A 20282-nucleotide genomic window follows, 5' to 3' on the forward strand; every position below is an offset into this window, starting at 1 on the left:
GGAATTACACCAGTGCACTTCCTCCCCCAACACACTTCTTAAAGGATTAGTTCACTTTCAAATGAAAATTAGCCCATGATTTACTCACCCTCAAGCCATCCTAGGTGTGTATGACTTTCTTCTTTCAGACGAATAAAAAAATGTCCTGGCTCTTACAAGCTTGATAATGGCAGTGGATTGCAACCAACAGACTGAAGCTCAAAACGTGCATCTATTCATCATAAACGTGCATCTATCTATCATAAACGTGCATCTATCCATCATAAACGTGCATCTGTCCATCATAAACGTGCATCTGTCCATCATAAACGTGCATCTATTCATCATAAACGTGCATCTGTCCATCATAAAAGTGCATCTATTCATCATAAACGTGCATCTATCTATCATAAACGTGCATCTATCCATCATAAACGTGCATCTATCCATCATAAACGTGCATCTGTCCATCATAAACGTGCATCTGTCCATCATAAAAGTGCATCTGTCCATCATAAACGTGCATCTATCCATCATAAAACTGCATAATTTTAATTTTTTTCATTTTTAAGTGAACTACTCCTTTAAGGTCTTACATCAAACCCGCCACTCAACCACAGAGAAGCAGGGACTTCGGTTACACACAGAGCGTGGTCGTGTGTAAAGGTGAACCGGAAAGAGGATATTACCCACAGAACTTTTCACCGACTCTCCTGTGACAATGTTCTCGTTGAGGTTTTTGTTTTTTAAGCATGAGGTCGCTTTAAAGGGATCGCTCACCCAACAATGTCATCTCAAACCCATAAGGCTTTTGGTTAATCTTCAAATTAAGATGTTATGTGTCCAGGTCACCAAAACTTAGAAGAAATATGATTGCTTTATATGATGAACAGATTTAATTTAAGCTTTTATTTACATATAAACAATGATTGACACAAATACTCAAATGTGTGTGTGTGTGTGTGTGTGTGTGTGTGTGTGTGTGTGTGTGTGTGTGAGTGAGTGTCATTGTTACATGTTACATGTACTTACCATAGTAATAACAGTAAATTATGCATAATTACATGCTATTAACCCTCAACCAAACCCTAATCCTACACTAACCCTATAGTAAGTACATGCTGTAAATTAATATTACTCAATACTTAAATGTATAATTACACTGTAACAATGTTAAAACACTGTTAAAATAAAAGTGTAACCCTTTATTTTAAGGTGTCACTGTTACAGTGTAATTATATATTGAAGTACTGAGTAATATTAAGCAACTACTTGCACTTACTATAGGGTTAGGGTAGGATTAGGGTTTGGTTGAGGGTTAATAGCATGTAATTATGCATAATTTACTGTTATTACTATGGTAAGTACATGTAACATATGTAACAATGACACTGTAAAATAAAGTGTTACCAAATAAAGTGTAACCTAATTTTCGAGTGAACGGTCCCTTTAAAGAAGAGGTCAGTTTTGGCTGTGAACAGTATTTTAAGGGGAAAGCCAGTCGTAAAAGAAGCCCTCGCTTGGACTCAGTGTCCTCAGATACTAATCAGATTACCATAGGGGAGGAGTTGGGGTTAGCGAAGGCCACATGAAGACGTCTGTCACTTCGTGTGAAAGGGGAGGAGATTGTGCAACTCAGACAGAGTCTAGGAAGCACTTGCACATCTCAAGACGAGGCTCCAGCGCTGATGTATTGATGGACTGTACGGGTCACTTCATCGCTCCCTTCCAGGCCGTAACCAGAGGCATGAAACGAAAGCGCCTGCTCAAGTCCTACAGGTACAGAGTGGCTCGGAAACTCTTGCATGCACACACTGGAGGTTTCTTGATCTGGCATGAGATAAGCTCATTCTGGTTAGCTAAACTCAACGTTTGTCTGTGGTGAGCTGGCAGGAGCTGTGGCTGCCATGCTGTGAAGTTTGTTGTTTGCAGTGAAGATTTCTGTACATCTCGTTGTCGGATCCTCTCCGTTTTCCTTGTATTTGCAGTGAAATGTCATAGTGCATTCGGGGTATATGTAAATAAAGTTAGAGAGGACAGGTGTACCCATTGCTTGCATAAATATCACTTGCATTCATTTATTGATTCCAGCCTGTTGCCTGTGATGATGAAGAAAAAAGGATTCATGTTAGCATGTCAAATTTGGTAACACTTTCTTTTACAGTGTCCTTGTTACATGTACTTACCATAGTAATAACAGTAAATTATGCATAATTACATGCAACTAACCCTCAACCAGATCATAATCTTACACTAACCCTATAGTAAGTGCATGTAGTTGCTTTATATTACTCAGATATATAATTACACTGTAACAAAGACATCTTAAAATAAAGTGTAACCTCAAATTTGTATCCTTTGTTTTTAGTTATAATAAAAAAAATAAAAAAAATCGATAATATTAAATTTAATTAATTGCTATTTTTTGCAGCTATATATATTTTTAAAATTTTTCTCATTATATGCTATTGTTCAAAAGTTATGAACCTTCAAAAGATATTTTTAATGTTTTTTGAAAGAAGTCTCTTTATTGGATCAAAAATACAGTGTAATATTAATTCATAAACAGTTAAATATTATTACAATTTAAAATAACTGGTTTCTATTTGAATATATTTCAACACTTTCATATTTTCTGCATTTACGGTCATAAGTACATCAGATTAGGATGTGGGAAATTGTGCGATATTCATTTTGAAAGAGGAAGCTGGCTTTGGCCTGTACGTTGATAAATTGCCCTGATACTTCTTTTTTTTTCAGTTTCCTTCACAAGAAAACCTCAAGTGTTTCACCAAAGATCTTAATGACGAAACGCCTTTGCATTGACGCACATCCCACATTTAAGACCAGTTACAGGTTCTCACGCATGTACTAGCTGCGGGATTCTGGATCAAATCAGAATCACTATTTTTTTGTTTCAAATAGCGATCGTGATTCTCACACGATTCTTAAAGCAACACCAAAGCACTTTTCCTCTTCGGTCCCCCTACAGGTTGGAAGCGGAATTGTCCATTACCGCTGTAGTAAATAAGTTAGCCTACCGTCGCCCGCACGCTATTTATCCAGCACCGGCTTTGGAAATAACGATGTCCACAGACAAGGTAGAGTATGTTGCATGATTTTATGAAAGTATGATGTAGAGATGCACCGATTGACCGGCCGGTTAGTCTGACATATGCCGATTTTATGCCAGTCTAATGCACCCGGGCGCATGATTAACATCGCGCAACGTCAGCATCACACATGCAAACGGAACGCAATAGGAAACCTCGTGAATTACGGCCATTTCACACCGCAAGCGTGAGCGGCGCATGAGCAGCGCGTATTTTTTCCGGCGTGCATGTTAATCAATGAGTGCATTCACACCGTGAGCAGGAGCGGCGCATGAGCAGCAGTGAAGCAATTTTTGCTGCTATTCACGCTCAATTAAAGTGAAAGCACACTTTTGATGGACAAAATAAGTATTATTTCACACAAAAATGATTAAAAAATAATATTTATAGAAAATTTACCCATTTAAACTTGTTTTTATTATTCAGTTTGGGTAAAAGTACTATATGGTGTTTTATAAAAAAAAAATGAGTTAACTAGTCAGAATATTCAGTAGCTTTCTTTTAGTTTAATTTTAATTAACTTTTAATTTCCCACACCAGGAGTAATTTATATAGTTTCATTTTATAGCGATTATCTGTTTTGCATGTTCTATGCAAAATGTTCCATTAAAGAAACGATAGAAAATAAATATTTGTGTGTGCTGTAAAGTGTTTAGAAAAAATGAATTCGGAATCGGTTAAAATCGGTATCGGCGGGTCAAACTCAATGACAAATCGGAAATCGGAATCGGCCAAGAAAATTGTAATCGGTGCATCTCTAGTATGATGTATTGCGACATCAGAAACGAAGAAAAACTAAATAATGACATTGCTTGCTATTTTTTTTGCTATTGTAACACTTGCCGTAAAGCATGTCAAATTTGTAGTTTCTTATTTCTCATTCGAACTACAGATCCGCTACCCGATCTGGGGTGCGTTTCCCGAACAACGCTGTAACTCGCTGCTTAACTACAATAGTACGATGCATCGTTGAACAAATCATCTAGCTAGTCTCGACTGTTTCCCGAAACCATATTGTCGCAAAGTAGTCGTTCAACCACGTTGGTTTATGACGTCACGCACGTGGTGGAGTAATATCTACTTTTAATGAATCTGTTTGAGATCGAATTAACGCTAGATGTTTTGCTATAAATTACAGACATGTCATCTGAGGACTATTTCTCATTTTTCTCAGTTATTTAGCTTTATTTCCAGATTCAATCATTGGCTCGTTCTTGCGTACTAGATCACGTTCACACATGCACACTCTTCAACAACGACACTTTAAATCTCTTGACAAACTAAAAGACGTAAATGACATTTGTATGTATTATAAATAAAAGATATAGATTGCACTGAATGTCAGCTTTGCTTATTTTGCTCAAGATAAGGATTTATTGGGTCCACATGTCATGCAAACTAGAAACTCTTCTAACCACAGGTCGAGAGCTGTCACTCCAAACACACAACTTTGCGATGCTGTTTGCGAATGTTCGTTAGATCGATGGTTTCGGGAAACACCGACTCGTTGAACTGCTGATAACGACGGAACTTGCGAACATAGTTGGCTAACGATGCTTTTGGGAAACGCACCCCTGACAAACTTTAGTAGTGCGTTTATAGCCGATAGAGGGTCGCAAAGCGAATGCAGGAGTGCCGTTCACACTGTTACGAGTCGATGAACCACTGATACGATTTTGGAAACATTATTTTAAGGTACAAACTAATCTTTGGTGTTGCTTTAACAGACCGCTAAACGAAATAACATGTCAGTTTACTAGAGGTTCTGACAAAATGTTAATTGCTGCTATTTAAAAATGTTTAATTAGAATGAATTATAAAAAAAAAAAAGTTGAGTGAATGATTCAACGACTCACTCGTAAAGATTGACTTTTTTCATTACTAGATGATTCAGTGTTTTTAAACGAATCTCTTGAATAAATGATTCAATGGCAAATAAATGTTTTAACAGTCACTTGTCGCCACCTACTGGTGTAACGATGTAACCAATACAATCCGTCACTTTTTTTAAGTTACTTTCAAAATTTGCTTTATTTTGATCATTACCGTAGACATCGGTGTTTATAAAAACTGTTATCCCAGTTCTTCTGTGATAATCTGAAGACTTGTCACACAGAAATAATGAGACTGTGAGGTTGAAAAGACGCAGATGCATCGTCGTCATTTATTAGGAATAAGATCGGGTGGGCGTTTGGATCAAAATCTCGATCTTTTAATGACTAATCGTGACGGATAGTTCTGATAAATGATGTCTAATGGAATATATGGCAGATTATTATCATCATTATAGTGCGATAGTTTGTCAAAAGGTAGACATTCCTCCCACTAACACACTGCAGTTTCTATCTTGTCCACCAGAGGGCGTGGTACTGTTTTCCTGCAGCTCTTCTCTCTCGTCTGGTTCTGCTGAGGCTTTGCAGCGTGATCTGAAAAGCTTAAAGCCGTTAGATGTACATTGCACATGTACTTCCTTCACCTCGTTGCAAAATGTGAACGCTTGCCCTGTCTGTCCGAAACACTCATGCCACAAGACACAAGTGATGTGTGTCGTCAGAATGTCATGAGACGCTGTGCTAATATTGCGCACACAATTTCCCATCAGCTCACAATGAGTTTGGTTATTCTAAACGTCAGTCTAACAACTGCCGGCTTCCAGGAAATGTGATATTGTTCTTAATCACAGTGATGTTAAAACATGTTTCCAAGAACGGCAGTGAATGGAAAGATTTTAATCAAGAATTTGTCCTATCAGTCATGCAGACGACATTAGCGTGACGTAAAATGAGTCTGCATTTAATTTGGCCGGCACTTTCTATCACAAGTGTCTGTAGATATGGTCCTCCTCACTCGTGTGTTGTCGTGATCATTGTGATCGGTCACACCTCTGCTCTGCTAATTGCTGTAATTAAAGCGCGTGTCTGCTAGGAATCCGAGTGGACGGTAATGACGGATGGAGGGGCTCGTGTGGAAGTGCAAGTCTCAGCCCAAATCCTCCGATGTTACACGCTACTTCATGCATCAGTAAGTCTTTTTATTAGATCAGATACGGTCTGCTGGGCAATATCACTCACACACACTCACATGTAAGGAAATTCAATTGCATTCCCATATCTAAGAGTGCCAGTAAGAGCATCTCGAGTTCAGCGTTGAGGAAGCCGAAGTGTGCAGTAAAGCACATCATGCAGAATACACACACACACACACACACTCTACAAAATAAAGGACCTAAAAGGGTTTTACAGCTTGACGTCATACGTGAACCACAAAAGTGCAACAAATATTATTTTTTTTAAATGCCCAACCCATTTTACATCCACATTTCTGAGTGAAACAGAATATTCAATGAGAAAAAAAATATAGTTGCTAAACATTCTAGATGTTCCTAAACATCTACATTTGGCAATTAGTTGAATTTATCCAATAGCTTATTGGATGCAAGTTATTGCATTTTAATTTAAACATTACAAGACGTTTTGGTAACAAGCCTTTATGTATAATGCATTATAAAATAAACGAAATGGTAAAATAAAGAATTGATTAATACAAATATGTACTTTTTGAATAATTGTAACCATAGTTATAATACATTAGAATAATTATCTATTCATTGTTACACTTTTAGAAAGTATAATGCATTAAACAACATGACAAACAACCAATTTTAGGAATTTTAAGAAATTTATGAAAAGATATAATGCATTATGAAGTAGATTATGAATACCTTTATAATGCATTATACATAAAAAATCTTTTCATCTCATAATTCTGACTTTTTCGCTCAAATTTGAGCTATTGTGAGTTATAAATCCAGAATTGTAAGATAGGAAGTCACAAGTTTAAATTTTTTATTCCTGAATCCTGCACTTTAAGACCGGAAACATGTATTGAAAGCAAAGCCATTCAAGCTTTCAGAAACACCTCCATATCTCCTGACTCCTGTCGAGACCGTCACACACACTCCAGCTCATCGCTGTTATACGGGCAAATCTCCTCTCACATGGAACCACATGGAACCACATAGAACACCTTAGCAACCAAATAGCAAAACCCTAGCAACCACCAGGGCATCATCGTCTTCAGATGTTTCTCCTGAAATTCCATGAGCTTTGATCATTTAGTCTGGGAAGAATTTGATGGGAAATGTTGAGATCTCTCTAAACTTTTCATATTGAAAGATCTGACTTTTGATCAGTGTGAAATCAAAAACTTTTTTTTATATTATTTCATTTTTTTATAAATGCTTTCATAATTTATTAGTTTTTTTTTAATATTTCTATTTAACTTTAATTTATTTTAGTACTTTTTTCAGTTAATGTATTTCAGTTTTTTTGATTAATGTTATTTTACTATAATTTTTTTTTTTTTATGCTTTCATAATTTTTATTCTGCTTTTTTTATATTTCTATTTAACTAATTAATTTTAGTACTTTTTTCAGTTAGTTGCCAATGCAACATTTCTAATTTTCATTTTTTTTTTTTTGTCTAATAATTATATTTGATGTTATTTCTGCTTTATTTCAGCTACCGTAAACCGTGTAAATAGTTTACCTTTAGTAAACAATAGCACTGTTTGTCCTGTTTCATCTGTCCTTTATTTATAAAGCACTTCACATCTACTTTATGTATCAAAGTGCTGTACAATCGTGAACATTTGAGACATAAAAACAAACATATCAACAGCCCTAATTAAAAGCCAAAGAATACAAATCAATGCTTTCAAACTAGAAATACTGTTGGCGACTCTAATATGCGTCTAAACTGATATTTTAGTGATAGTTCGAGTGTTTTCCTGATCTCTATGTGACGTCTTTATTCAGGAGAAACGTGAGAAGCGGGAGGTCTCGATTTGCTCTGTCTTGGAGAATGAATTGAGATGCTAAAGAGATTTCATTGTGTTTTTTCTCTCCCTTGGGTGATGTTCTTCTTGTCTTGTCATAGTTAGCGTGAGTGTGTGTGTGTGTGTTTGAGAAGTGGGCTCTGACGCTGTCACCAGCTGCATTTCCACCCCCTCCGCTCCCTCAAGCCGTCCGCTCTGGTTCCCTCGCTGAGATACGGCACACACACGCACACAAACACAGGACCCTGAGGGTTTATCCCTCCTCACACACACACACACACACTCCCACTGCTAGGCCAGTGCTAGGACTAGAAACGTGATATTCACTCCGGCTTACTTCCCCTGCAGACACAGAGACTCAGAGACGCATAGTTGAAGCACAGATCTGGATTATCTGGAGAACATGTCCATCACGGAGAAGGACAGACTTTGACGAGGTCTAGAGAAAACCGAGAGACGTTTCGTCATGAGTATCGTTATGAAACCGCGCTCGCGCTCCACCAGCTCTCTCAGGAACACGGAGGGAATCTGGTAAAGTTTTACTCGTTCTGGCTTTCACAGGCATGCGTTCAGGCTTACTGTTCAGCGAGGAACGTGTCATCTCGTAGTTTGGTGTCTACCACAGATCTGCTTTGTATTAATATTACATATAGTTATACTTTGGTGTGCACCCACAGAGAAAATTGAGGCTAATACTGATAGCTAATTATTCTTGGCTAATGAAAGCGTATTAATCTGACTGAAGATGTTTTTAAAGCTGTTTTAGATCAGAACTATATATATATGTATGTGTGTGTGTGTGTGTGTGTGTGTGTGTGTGTGGTTGACAGTTTGAATATATATATATTCAAAAGTATTTTACATATTTGTACGTGTTTTTAATAGTATCTAAATTATTTTATAATTAAAGAATATTTGATATATATATATATATAAATGTGTGTGTGTGTGTGTGTGTGTAATTCAAAAGTATTTTACATATTTTGGCAGATTTTAAATAGTATCTAATATATCCATATATATATGTGTGTGTGTGTGTGTGTGTGTGTATTTGTATGCAAATAGTCACAGTTTGATTATTAATCACTACTTTTTGTGCTTATGACTCTATAAACACTATGTTCCTTTAAAAAGGTTGAATGTTTAGTCAACATGAAACCCATTTTAACTTTTGTAACCTATTTCTGAGTAAAACAGGATAACTAACAAGAACAAAAGTAGGACGAGACCTGTTCGGTCTCTGTTTGAGATCTGGAAGTGACTGCGTTGTGAAAAGTGGGGGTCACATACCAGAAAGGAGTCAAGTCGAAAAAAACAAGGGTTTGGTGACGCCAGACGAATAGAAAAGTTTCAGCGAGTCGAAGTTTTATATGGAATAACATGCGCTAATGAATCAAGTTCTTCTGAAGTTCTTGTGTACGAGTCTAGTGTGTTTGTTGTTAGCTGACATCACTGTGGCTTTAGTGCGGTGTAAAAATATCTGTGCCCATAGAAAGACGTGAATCGACCACTGGTCCTTCGTTCTTTCATAATCCCGTCGTTGGGAGCTTGAGTCAGATTTCAGATGTGCCTTTAGAGACCGTTCACAACACACGAGACCACAATAGCTCACGCATTCCACCACCAGAATAACCACCCGTTATCATCCTGCAGAAACAGTGCGTACGGCCACAATAGGCGTCGTTATTGCAGGATAATAATCCTGTTCACTGTGACTTTTCTACTGTGAGTGTGTTTCAGGAGCATATTAAAGAGCAGATGCCCCAGTACGCTCCAGCGCTCGTCTCTTCCTCCTCTCGGCTCACACCGTCAGCTCTGACCTGGAAACGCTGGGAAACGCTCGTGGCACGTCACCAAACTCTTTCTCTGTGGACTCGGTCTCCTGCCTGCCATCTATCCGGGGACGACCTCTGCCAAAATAGGCCAAGGGCATCTCTCTTTCCCTCTCTCTCTCTCTTCTCATGCGTCTTCGGCACCTTTATTAATAAACTCATTGTCGTGCGGTTGGCGGTCAGGGCATTAGAGAGGGCATCTCTCGGGCGCCTGTGGTGCGTCAGGCTCTCGGAGACGAGGCCCGGTGGACCAGCGAACCCCACCGTGACTTTAAAGCGCAGGAAGATGCAGCTGTTCTGTGACGTGCGGATCACGTGATGAGCGAGCGTGTGTGATGCTCAGCCTTCGGCCTGGTGTCTGGTGAAGCAGATCGGATGTGTCAGCTCGGCCTGCTGGATGGAGGAGTTTTCAAGAGTGTGTTGTGCTGCTGTATGTGTGACGCTCTCCATTCCACCGCGCTGCTTTTACATTGTTTTTCAATGTAAACGCATTAGACGGACGCGTTTGAGCGCTGTGCTCACGCTTCGTAGCGTCTCGCGCATGACGTGGCATTCTCAAGGTAAAAAATGCATCTCTTGCCGCTGCACTTTTTCCGATCCACTGACTCGCGTCTCGCATTTTTAACATCAAAAAGAGTGTCTTGTTGGGTTTTATTTTGCTTTATATTACATTTGAAGTGATGGTTCACCGGCAAAATGGAAGTTGTCATCATTTATTGTGTTTAACAGAAAATAAGTCACACCTAAATATAAGTTGCACTGGGTCAAAATTGCATTGTTGAGAGAGAAAAACATTGCTTTAGTTTATATTAGCCATATTTAGCTTATATTTATATTAGTTTATATTTAGCCATATTTCAAGCAATAATAATCATGGTTGCATCAGTTTATAAGTCACATTTTAGTATTACATTCAGAAATAATGTGAAATACTGGTAAATAAAAACTTAAATGAATAAACTCAGGCTCATGAACCGCATTCGGCACTAAGTTGCAACATGTTTAAGATTATATATTAAAAAAAACACAACTTGAAAATGAAAAAAAAAGAAAATATTCTACAAAATACTTGTTTCAAAGAAAAATGTAAATGTCACGTGTTTGAAACTTAAATGATGACAGAATTTTTGGGTGAACTGTCTCTTTAAGAACGTTGCATTGTGATTTTTCATTCATAAATATCCCCATAGACGTACACTGGTGATGCTTTTGCATTTGAAATCAGAATTCAGCCTGTTTACTTTCTAAATAAATTAATTTGAGCAAGTTAACGTAAAAAAAAAAAGTTTTTATAATCTCAATACAATAACAACTTCTTCACTGATGTGGCCAAGGGAAAGGTCGGGGGGGAAAAATGACATTGACCAATAATATCACAGATGGCATGTTTTACTTTTCACTGTCTAATCAGATCTGCTTTCTCTAGGAAAAGCTTCATATTATTGAACTTGTGAATGATGCTTCATGTAAATGCACCAATCCCTCCATGTTTGTGGTTAATGTGCCTCAACAAATGTTCATCTAATATCCTTTCTTTCCCAATCCACGGCACATTGACGTTTAGTGTACATTCCCATGGTGACCGTCCAAGATAAACAGGTTTGAGTGTATTGGCACCGTGTTTCGTGTTGTAAAGTAGACGGTGAAGTAATACGGTACATCCGTTCTGTCCCTCCAGCTCTCCTCTGGAGGTCATATCACAATACACTTCTCCGACAGTATCGGCTAAAGCTCAGGTATCTTTACGCACACGTGCGGTCTCGCCCTTATGCAGAAGTGCATTCGGATGATAACCTGCCAATGGAACTAGTGTAATACTTCTGCTTTAGTCACAAATCTGAGGTCAAAACAGGCCGAATCCCACAGAAGCGCAGAGCACGTCCCAGTGCGGGACAAACATCCCACGGAGAAGCTAAAAGCAGTGAGTTTTCCAGTCTCCCCGGTGTCTCATTTGCTGTGCGTCACTAGACATCAGGAGGTTTACTTGTGATGTTCACCATGCCGGTGCATCTGAGAGTCCCTGAGCTCTTATTTTTCTCATATTAAATGAGCAAATGTTTGGTGTTACATTGCAGGACACGGATTGTCACACAGATTAGGGTTTAGCTGAACCGTGACGTGTCTAACTCGAAGCAAAAGTCTTTTGAGGACTTCACACTGAAGGATCTGACTGCGGGTCATTGATTTATGCGTCTCTCTCTTCAAGGTCAGTCAGTCAGTCAGAGCTTTCAGGATCATCAGGATTTCAGAACAGAAACTGAATCAGGGTTGCAAACAGGCTTGCAGAATGGCAAGGAAGTAGAATTAAAAAGTATTTAAATAAAACTCATAAAACTGTACCTCGTCAAGACATACTTAGAATCTTAACTTTTTACAACTTTTGAAGAAATTTTAGGTAGTAGATAGAGATAGATAGACAGATAAACAAACAGATCGATGATTGATATATATAGATAGATAGATAGATAGATAGATAGATAGATAATGATGATCAGACTGCCAACTCTCATGCAATTGACACTTTTCACATGCTCTCACGCCACACATCCATTTTCTGAGACACGTGATCCGATCATCTCTCTTTACTACTAGTTAATAGTAAATAAACACAAATTAACAATAATATGTAGCCTATGTTGAAAGATACAGTACAACTTACCGAAATGTATATGCCTCATGCATAATATCGATAAATCAGTGTTTTTCAACCGCGGAAAGAGGTCAATAAAACAGCTGCAGAACAATATGTCACACAACATTTACCTCAGGAAAGCCATTTAATGACCATAGCACGTTAGTTGGCTAGAAAAATTAGAATTTTATAATATATTTAGTATTAGTATAAATGAGTATTTTGCTAAATATGTGCACTATTACATATTTATTATATTTTTACTTATATCATTAAAATATTATAAAGTTGTTATTATAATAAAAACCACATTATATTTCATTTGAGTTGTTATTTTTTAACATTTTAGAATACCCAGCTGACAGGGCTCTCTGTAGCCTATGTTTACAGTAGGGATGCACCGATATGAACATTTTGGCCGATACCGATAACCGATAATTCTTTATATCTGAAAGCCGATAACCGATATATTGGCCGATAAATCTAAATCCAAGTTATTATGTAATTTTTGAGAGCCTTATTACAAAAACAAAAGTTTTATCATTATAATCCATGTCCAAACACACCATTATAAATAATTTTATATAGCCGACGTTGTTGCACTGAACTGTATTTGTCTTTTTTTTAAGTGATTCCAATCATATTTCAAGCTATTCAAACCCATCATGTTGAACAGAGCACATCTGAAGAGTCTCAGCTGAAGGAAATAATACATCATTTATTGGCCTTAATATACATCGGACACATTTTCTCATCAGGCCGATAACGATAACATATAAAAAATGAACATATATCGGCCGATACCGATATGGTGGCCGATATATCGTGCGTCCCTAGTTTACAGCATTAGGTTATTGAGAAAAATTAACATGTATCTACTGTACCTAATATTTATCAAAATGAATCGATATTAAATCAAGATTGGAATCAAACTACAATAATTGAATTGTAAAATTTGTATCAAAGAAATAATAAAAGCAATAGCCTACCAGTCATTGGATAGATAGATAGATAGATAGATAGATAGATAGATAGATAGATAGATAGATAGATAGATAGATAGATAGATAGATAGATAGACCGATGATAAATAGATGAATTGTTTTCAATAATATGTCAGGCTTTTTTTGCACAATAGAATTTTGCACAATCTTGTCTCAACCACAGCGATGCAAATGTGGCTGAAGTGTAAAACAGGAAGGAAAACGTTTCTTAGGCCTCAAAACAAGTCTTTCAAAACGTTCTGGTGTCGAAGCTTTAAGGACGAGGGAAGAGCTTAAGCTCTGAGATCAGGTGACTCAGCAAACCTGTGTACATTAGTAACAAATAACTAAACCTGTGTACATGAGCACAAGCTGTCAGTTCTCCTCACACACGATGATGTCAGTCTGCAGTGTGTTGTGCTAAGCATGCGGTGGTCTGGGTTGTGTTAGCGAGCGTTTAGATCTGACGGCTCATCCTTTTTAGGAGAGGAATTTCAGCATGTTCCCCACCATTACAGATAGACGTTTATCAGAGTTTCTCTTTCTCTTCTCATTCTTCTTAAAGGGGTGGATAATGCCCTTTTCACAACATGTAAAATAAGTCTTTGATGTCCCATGAGTGTGAATGTGAAGTTTTAGCTCAAAATACCCCACAGATATTGTTATATAGCATGTTAATATTGTCAATCTTTGAGGGTGAGCAAAAACACACCGTTTTGTGTCTGTCCCTTTAAATGCAAATGAGCTGCTGCTCCCGGCACAGGGGGGCGGAGCTACAAGAGCTCTGTGTGTACACTGAAAATTTCAAAAACTTTTAGCCTTTTATATTCAAACCGGAGTCAGACAATGATGGAGAGACTCAAGAAGAAGTGACACCATGTAGAAGCAACAGGACTTTTCTGAATGGTTAGTTGATGAATTTATGCAGCTTATGTGTAGTTATCTTCTAGTCATTGATTAGCATATTCTGTCTTGATAATCTATAAATCGTGTTCCGGGGGCGGGGTTTATGCAAATTTTAGGGTTAGTGATGTCACTAACCCGGGAGGAATGTGGTGTAGTCTCAACCAGCCGTTTGTTGTAGTCCTTAAAAAGCGATTTCTTTAAAAGCAAATATCTCCCTTTGCTCTGAACTTTGAGCGTCGTAACTTTGCAGATGTTGTTTATGCTCAAACAGCAACATTACACACTAACTAAAGCTAGAAAAGTGAAATCATAATCAACCACCCCGTTAAGTTTTGAAATCTGCTCTTTTGTTTGGCCTGCAAACAAAAGAGCCGAGACAAAACAGTCGAGAGCGTCTCGTTGACGCGCTTCCAGTTCCACGTGTTTCTGCCGTTTCTCCCATTCAGACTTTCTAGGTAATTGACGTGTGGAGTGAGTCACTGAGGATTTGTCTGGGTTTCAGATGAGCTGGTGCTCGCGGGGGAACTCGCTCACCTGATGAATCAGTGTGTGTGACGTCACCAGGACCTCAGCGTGACCATTAGCTTCTTTACACAAACGCCAGCTAAACCCACTGACAGTGTGTACCTGTGTGTGTGTTAGACGTCACTGAGAGGGAAACCTCTGTGCTTCAGTCTCTGCTAGCGTACACTCATTATGATAAGCAGCTTTAGCTTTAGGAAAGGCAGTCTCCATGAGTTCACAAACAGGGTTCGTACAAGGTGCTTCAAGTGCTTCAAGTGCTTCAGTTAGATTTTTTTTTAAGTAAATTTAAGTTAAAACAGACATATTTATGAATAAGTACTTGCAAAGTGCTTGAATTATTGAAAGACAATATATACATGTATACATATGAAATATTGTATGTTGTTGTTTTTTTAAAAGAAAAAACAAATACAGTCTTTTCACGCAAAAATTAATGCTGCGTATCTGATATAGATATTGAGCCATTTCACATGGCTATTAGCGTGATATTGCTCATATATTTCCAAGTAGATGATGCAACTTTTATTCTTCAGGTCATTCATATATTCATATGTTTGAATGAGGAAATGGTTAAGGGGATTGCATATGATGGACCTGAACAGGATTTTGAAATCCTATTAAAATTGCATTTCTGAAATACCTTTTTTAGAATTTGAAACATAATATTGTTTGATAAGTGAGATCTCTGATTGTATTCCTAGAAAACCAACACCAGTAGTGCTTTCATTTGGCAGTATCTGTATGAGCACTGTAAACATCTTCATCTTCATTTACGCTCAGATCTGCGGGGTTCATTTGCTGCGCTCAGCAGTGCGAGAGTTTCACATTTGCGACTAAAAATAAATGTGTGCAAACTGTAAATGGTGTTTTAAATGCATCTCATTTTTATGAAATTTAAGGTAAAAACATATTTTAAATGGCATAACAAACATCTTAATGATTATTTTAAGAGGTCTTAAATGTGGAGATGGAAAAACAGGAATGCGACACGGCCTAATGTGATTATTAAACTTCAGAAGCCTATGATTTAATTATTAAATATGAGTGCTGCAGGTCTCAAACGATTGGTTATGATTTACTGTTGATGAATTATGACTATGCTTCCTGTTTATTTTGTAATATGTCGTAGATGGTTGTAAGAGTGCATAAGCATAATAAGAGTCCCGGTGTGTTTTAGTCCTGCATTATTCATAGATCTGTTTTTCCTGGATGTTCTTGGTATTTTGGTTACACACTGTAACTTGGATTTAATTCAATGGAAACACTTGTATTTTCTGTCACAGGAAGGAAAGACTAAGAACATTATTTAACACATAATATTTAATATACAGTTTTTACTAGTACCAGAACAATAATCTGTTTACTACAATGCGCCCCTAAAGTGTTTTTAATGCACTCCTAAATCTACAGTATTGGCCAAAAGTGACGTCCGGCCTAGGAAAATTTACGTCTTCACCCTTATATTATTCAAATATTATTAAAAATAGCATATTGCATAGTTGTAATGCAATGAAACATGACAAACTGTGGCAATTCTTTTTTTTTTTTTTACCAAATGTAATATGTTAAGTCTAACTCTTGTTTATTGGTTGCGTAACACATGCTCTCTCTCTCTCTCTCTCTCTCCAGCTTTGACGTGGACAATGGCACGTCGTCAGGACGGAGTCCTCTGGATCCCATGACGAGTCCGGGTTCGGGTCTGATCATTCAGGCTAACTTCGTGCACAGCCAGCGGAGGGAATCGTTCCTCTACCGCTCCGACAGCGACTATGACCTGTCGCCGAAGTCCATGTCCCGAAACTCCTCCATCGCCAGTGACATGTGAGCACTCCAAAACATTTCAATTGTGCCATTCTCCCATTATCCTTTGCTTTATTTGAGGTCAGTTGAGTTTTTTTTTCTTTGGACACGCTTTTGTTTCACAAAAGCACACTTAGAAATGAGATGCTTGTGTCGTGGTTCATCATCATTTCATTTGTCCATGCAGCTATAAAAACACCCAGTTCTTACAGTTTTCCTGTCCGGTAACAAAACAAAAAAAGATTTATTTTTTTTTAAACAATCATATCTACAGGTTGAAGATGGACCAATTAGCCGAACCCAAATTATGCTAATTCGAATCAGGCCCACATAAACATTTAGCTGTCTCATCCATTAATGACATGTGTGTGTGCGTGTGCGTGTACGTGTACGTGTGCGTGTACGTGTACATGTGTGTGTGTTTGCCCTCAGGTCACATGACCCTCTCGTGTTTACCTCAGCCTTTCTTTCTCTGTCTACACAACGAGGAGAACAAAAGTCTTTATGAACACTATCATTCAATGTTTGGGGTCAGTAATTTAACGAAATTAAGACATTTATATTATGTTACAAAAGACTTTGATCACAAATAAATGCTGTTCTTCACATTCATCAAAAGATCCTGATAACATGTATCACGATTTCCACAAAAATATCAATGAAAAATAATAATTTCAACATTGATAATAATCATAAATGTTTCTTGAGCAGCAAATCATCATATTAGAATGATTTCTGAAGGATCACGTGACACTGAAGACTGGAGTAATTCAGCTTTGATCACAGGAATAAATTACATATTACACTATATTCACATAGAAAACAGAATCATAATAATATTTCACAATTTTTACCGTATTTTGATCAAATAACACTTTCAAAACTTTCACAAACATTAAAATATCTTACCGACCCCAGACTTTTAAACACTAGTGTAAATATTGCATCAAATATTAATCTCACCCTCATGTTGCTCCAAACGTGACTTTCTTTCATCTGTGGAACAAAATTATGATTTTTTTTTAAGGATGTGCATGTCGCTCTTCAGTTCAGCAAAAGTATATGGTTTCTATAAAGCCATAGCATTAGTGTTTTTGCTTCTTTCGAGAGCACGGTATCCACAGTACCCATTAATCATCAAGTTTGGAACGATATGAAGGTGAGTAGATGATTGTTGGAAGAAATATTCCTTTAATATGACATTAATAAAGCCAAAGCAAGTAGCTAAAGTCACTGAAGAACCTGAGAGAGACTCTCTCTGACCTCTTTAGAGACACGCTCGTTCAGCTACTTCTCAAACCACAAAGGCAGAAGAAGCAACGTGTGTGTGTGTGTGTGTGTGTTTGTCTGACAAACTGTGTCCTTATCGCTAGGAATAACCACCTGCCGAGACCGGGTCTGGTCTCTCGGAGATCTGAGCCGGTTATTAGTGGAAAGTAAGTTGTGGTTCTGGTTCTGGCTCGCAGCTCCTGGCCTTGCTCTTCCTCAAGGAATGCTCTTGCTTGTCTAATTTGCATCACCTTGCTTCACCTGTAGACGCGAGCATCACGGTCTCACACGCATCGAGACCCCTCACCTACACCCTCACCATTTAATGCACAGAACGACAACCAAATCAACCCGCCACGCAAACCTCAAGGGATGCGACAACAGGGACGTGTCTTCAATTCTCAGGTTGATTTGATTGGTTGAAGATTCTGCGCATTAAACCCTGTGTGTGTCGTAAGCGCGTTAGGGGAACGTTATGAAAGATATCGCATGGAGAAGACTGAGTTCGGATGACATGCTGCTTGTGTCTTGGATGTGTGTGTGAGTGTGTGTGTTTGTCAGTCTCCATCTCTGCCATGATCCTGCATTGCATGTGACACTGATAATAGCAGTTTAGAGGTGCACATGTGACTATTATTATTATTATTTCCTCCAGCCGCCGTGAATGCATACGCTCTATTGTGTGGCCTAATTTAATGTTCCTCACTAGACTGATCTAATAAGCAATACAATGCTTGACATTTAATGGAGATGGAATATTTGTCAAGCTTTACGTCAAATGCTGAAATTGATCCATTAGATTCTGCTCTGCAGTCGTCACATTTAAACAGAAGCGAATCCGTCAGCACCACAAAATTATCATAAACATTGTTAGACACTATTGACAAATGTTCACAATGCTTTTAGGAAACGCAACCCTGTGCTTTCGTTGCATTGAAACCCAGTGAGCTTCCCAATGCCTAGCCTTAGACAGCATAACTGTCCTGGTTTAGAACGCTTTACATTGTCTCATATTTTACTTCACAATTGTTTTCTGTTGCATTTTGCCAATGCAATTAATTCTGTGCATGTGCATACATATACATTTTTTGATTATTATTTTGTATTAATATGTAAAATAATTCAAGTATAATACAAAAGTATGCATTTAATACATATTATTATTATAAACCATTGGTTACACTTTATTTTAAGATGTCATTGTTACAGTGTAATTATATATTTAAGTATTGAGTAATATTAAGCAACTACATGCACTTACTATAGGATTAGGGTTTGGTTGAGGGTTAGTTGCATGTAATTATGCATAATTTACTGTTATTACTATGGTAAGTACATGCAACTTACGTAACAAGGACACTGTAAAATAAAGTGTTACCAAACATTTTTATTAATACTTTTTAGTATTCTCGCTTTTTTAATGGATCTCTTTGCAATGCATGAACTCTAAATTCATATTGCATGTGTTTTTGCATGCTACTTCTCTTTTGGGACCTTTGCATCTGAAGCATACCTTAAATTGCTGCCTTTATAGACCGCTCACTAGGAACGGAGCATACGAATGCAACAGAATAGAGGTGTAATTATGAACTATTGTAGAAATGACTTCAGTTGCATGGCAAAACTAGCTCACAAACGACAGCCCAGATCACATAGCGAAAGCAAATGGAACGGTGATGGAAGATATCAGTGCACTTCCTCTCTCTCTGGCCTGATTTTTGCAAGCTCAGAGCGTTTCTCTATGTAACCCTGCACCAGCTCATGCATTATGTAGAGTCCCGAGGGACGGCGGACGCACGTTTTTGTTTCGTTTTGCCAGAGAATCCATTCTTAAACCGGAATGGCAGGAAATATCATGTCGTTTCCGGAGATTACCTTCTACCGTCTTACTTCTCTTGAAGACATTCATCGGCCTTTGGATTAACAGTAGTGCACTTTGTGCATTTGTAATTAATACTGTTGGAAAGTCTGAATCATTTGTTTGTGAATCCGTTTGATCAGATTTCAATGAAAATGTTCCACTTTATTTTTGATAGTGAAACACATTTGGTTTTGTTCAGAATGATTCATTTTCAATTTAAGGCCTGAGACAGACTCGTCTACATGTTTTCTAGGTATGCAAGCTTGATTTCGCGTGTCATTTCACTCCAGAATATGAGAAAACAACTCATAACACAACTCAAGTACATCTTGCATTCTCTGTGTTGCCACGAGGGGCGCTACAGTGAGCATTATCATGAGCTTTATTATATCTATGCTCAGTTTTCTCTTTCCTACTCTCATGATTGAGCAAACGTTTGAAACTGATCTTACTAATAAGTAAGCTGGTAAAACCAGTTAAACTGATCATTGAAAGTAAAAATGCATTATAATATTTGCAGATTGTTTGTTTAAGTTTGTTTACTT

General features: G+C 37.7%; 1 protein-coding gene across 9 annotated transcripts in view; it reads left to right on the forward strand.

The window, feature by feature from the left end:
• Positions 1-20282, forward strand: part of LOC311284850 (3',5'-cyclic-AMP phosphodiesterase 4D-like) — a 218145-nt gene that overhangs the window by 159255 nt on the left and 38608 nt on the right. For 3 of the 9 annotated variants that reach the window (XM_084400075.1, XM_084400076.1, XM_084400082.1), the window contains exons 2-3: positions 16437-16628; positions 17981-18043. In XM_084400075.1, coding sequence (XP_084256201.1) covers positions 16437-16628; positions 17981-18043 — 255 coding nt within the window. Of the gene's footprint in view, positions 1-1607; positions 1759-8143; positions 8461-16436; positions 16629-17980; positions 18044-20282 lie in introns of those variants that run through there. The other 6 variants (XM_084400079.1, XM_084400073.1, XM_084400080.1 and 3 more) reach the window with 4 other exon arrangements.

This window comes from Rutilus rutilus, assembly GCF_951802725.1.
Source record: "Rutilus rutilus genome assembly, chromosome: 25".
In the NCBI taxonomy this organism is placed as follows: domain Eukaryota; kingdom Metazoa; phylum Chordata; class Actinopteri; order Cypriniformes; family Leuciscidae; genus Rutilus; species Rutilus rutilus.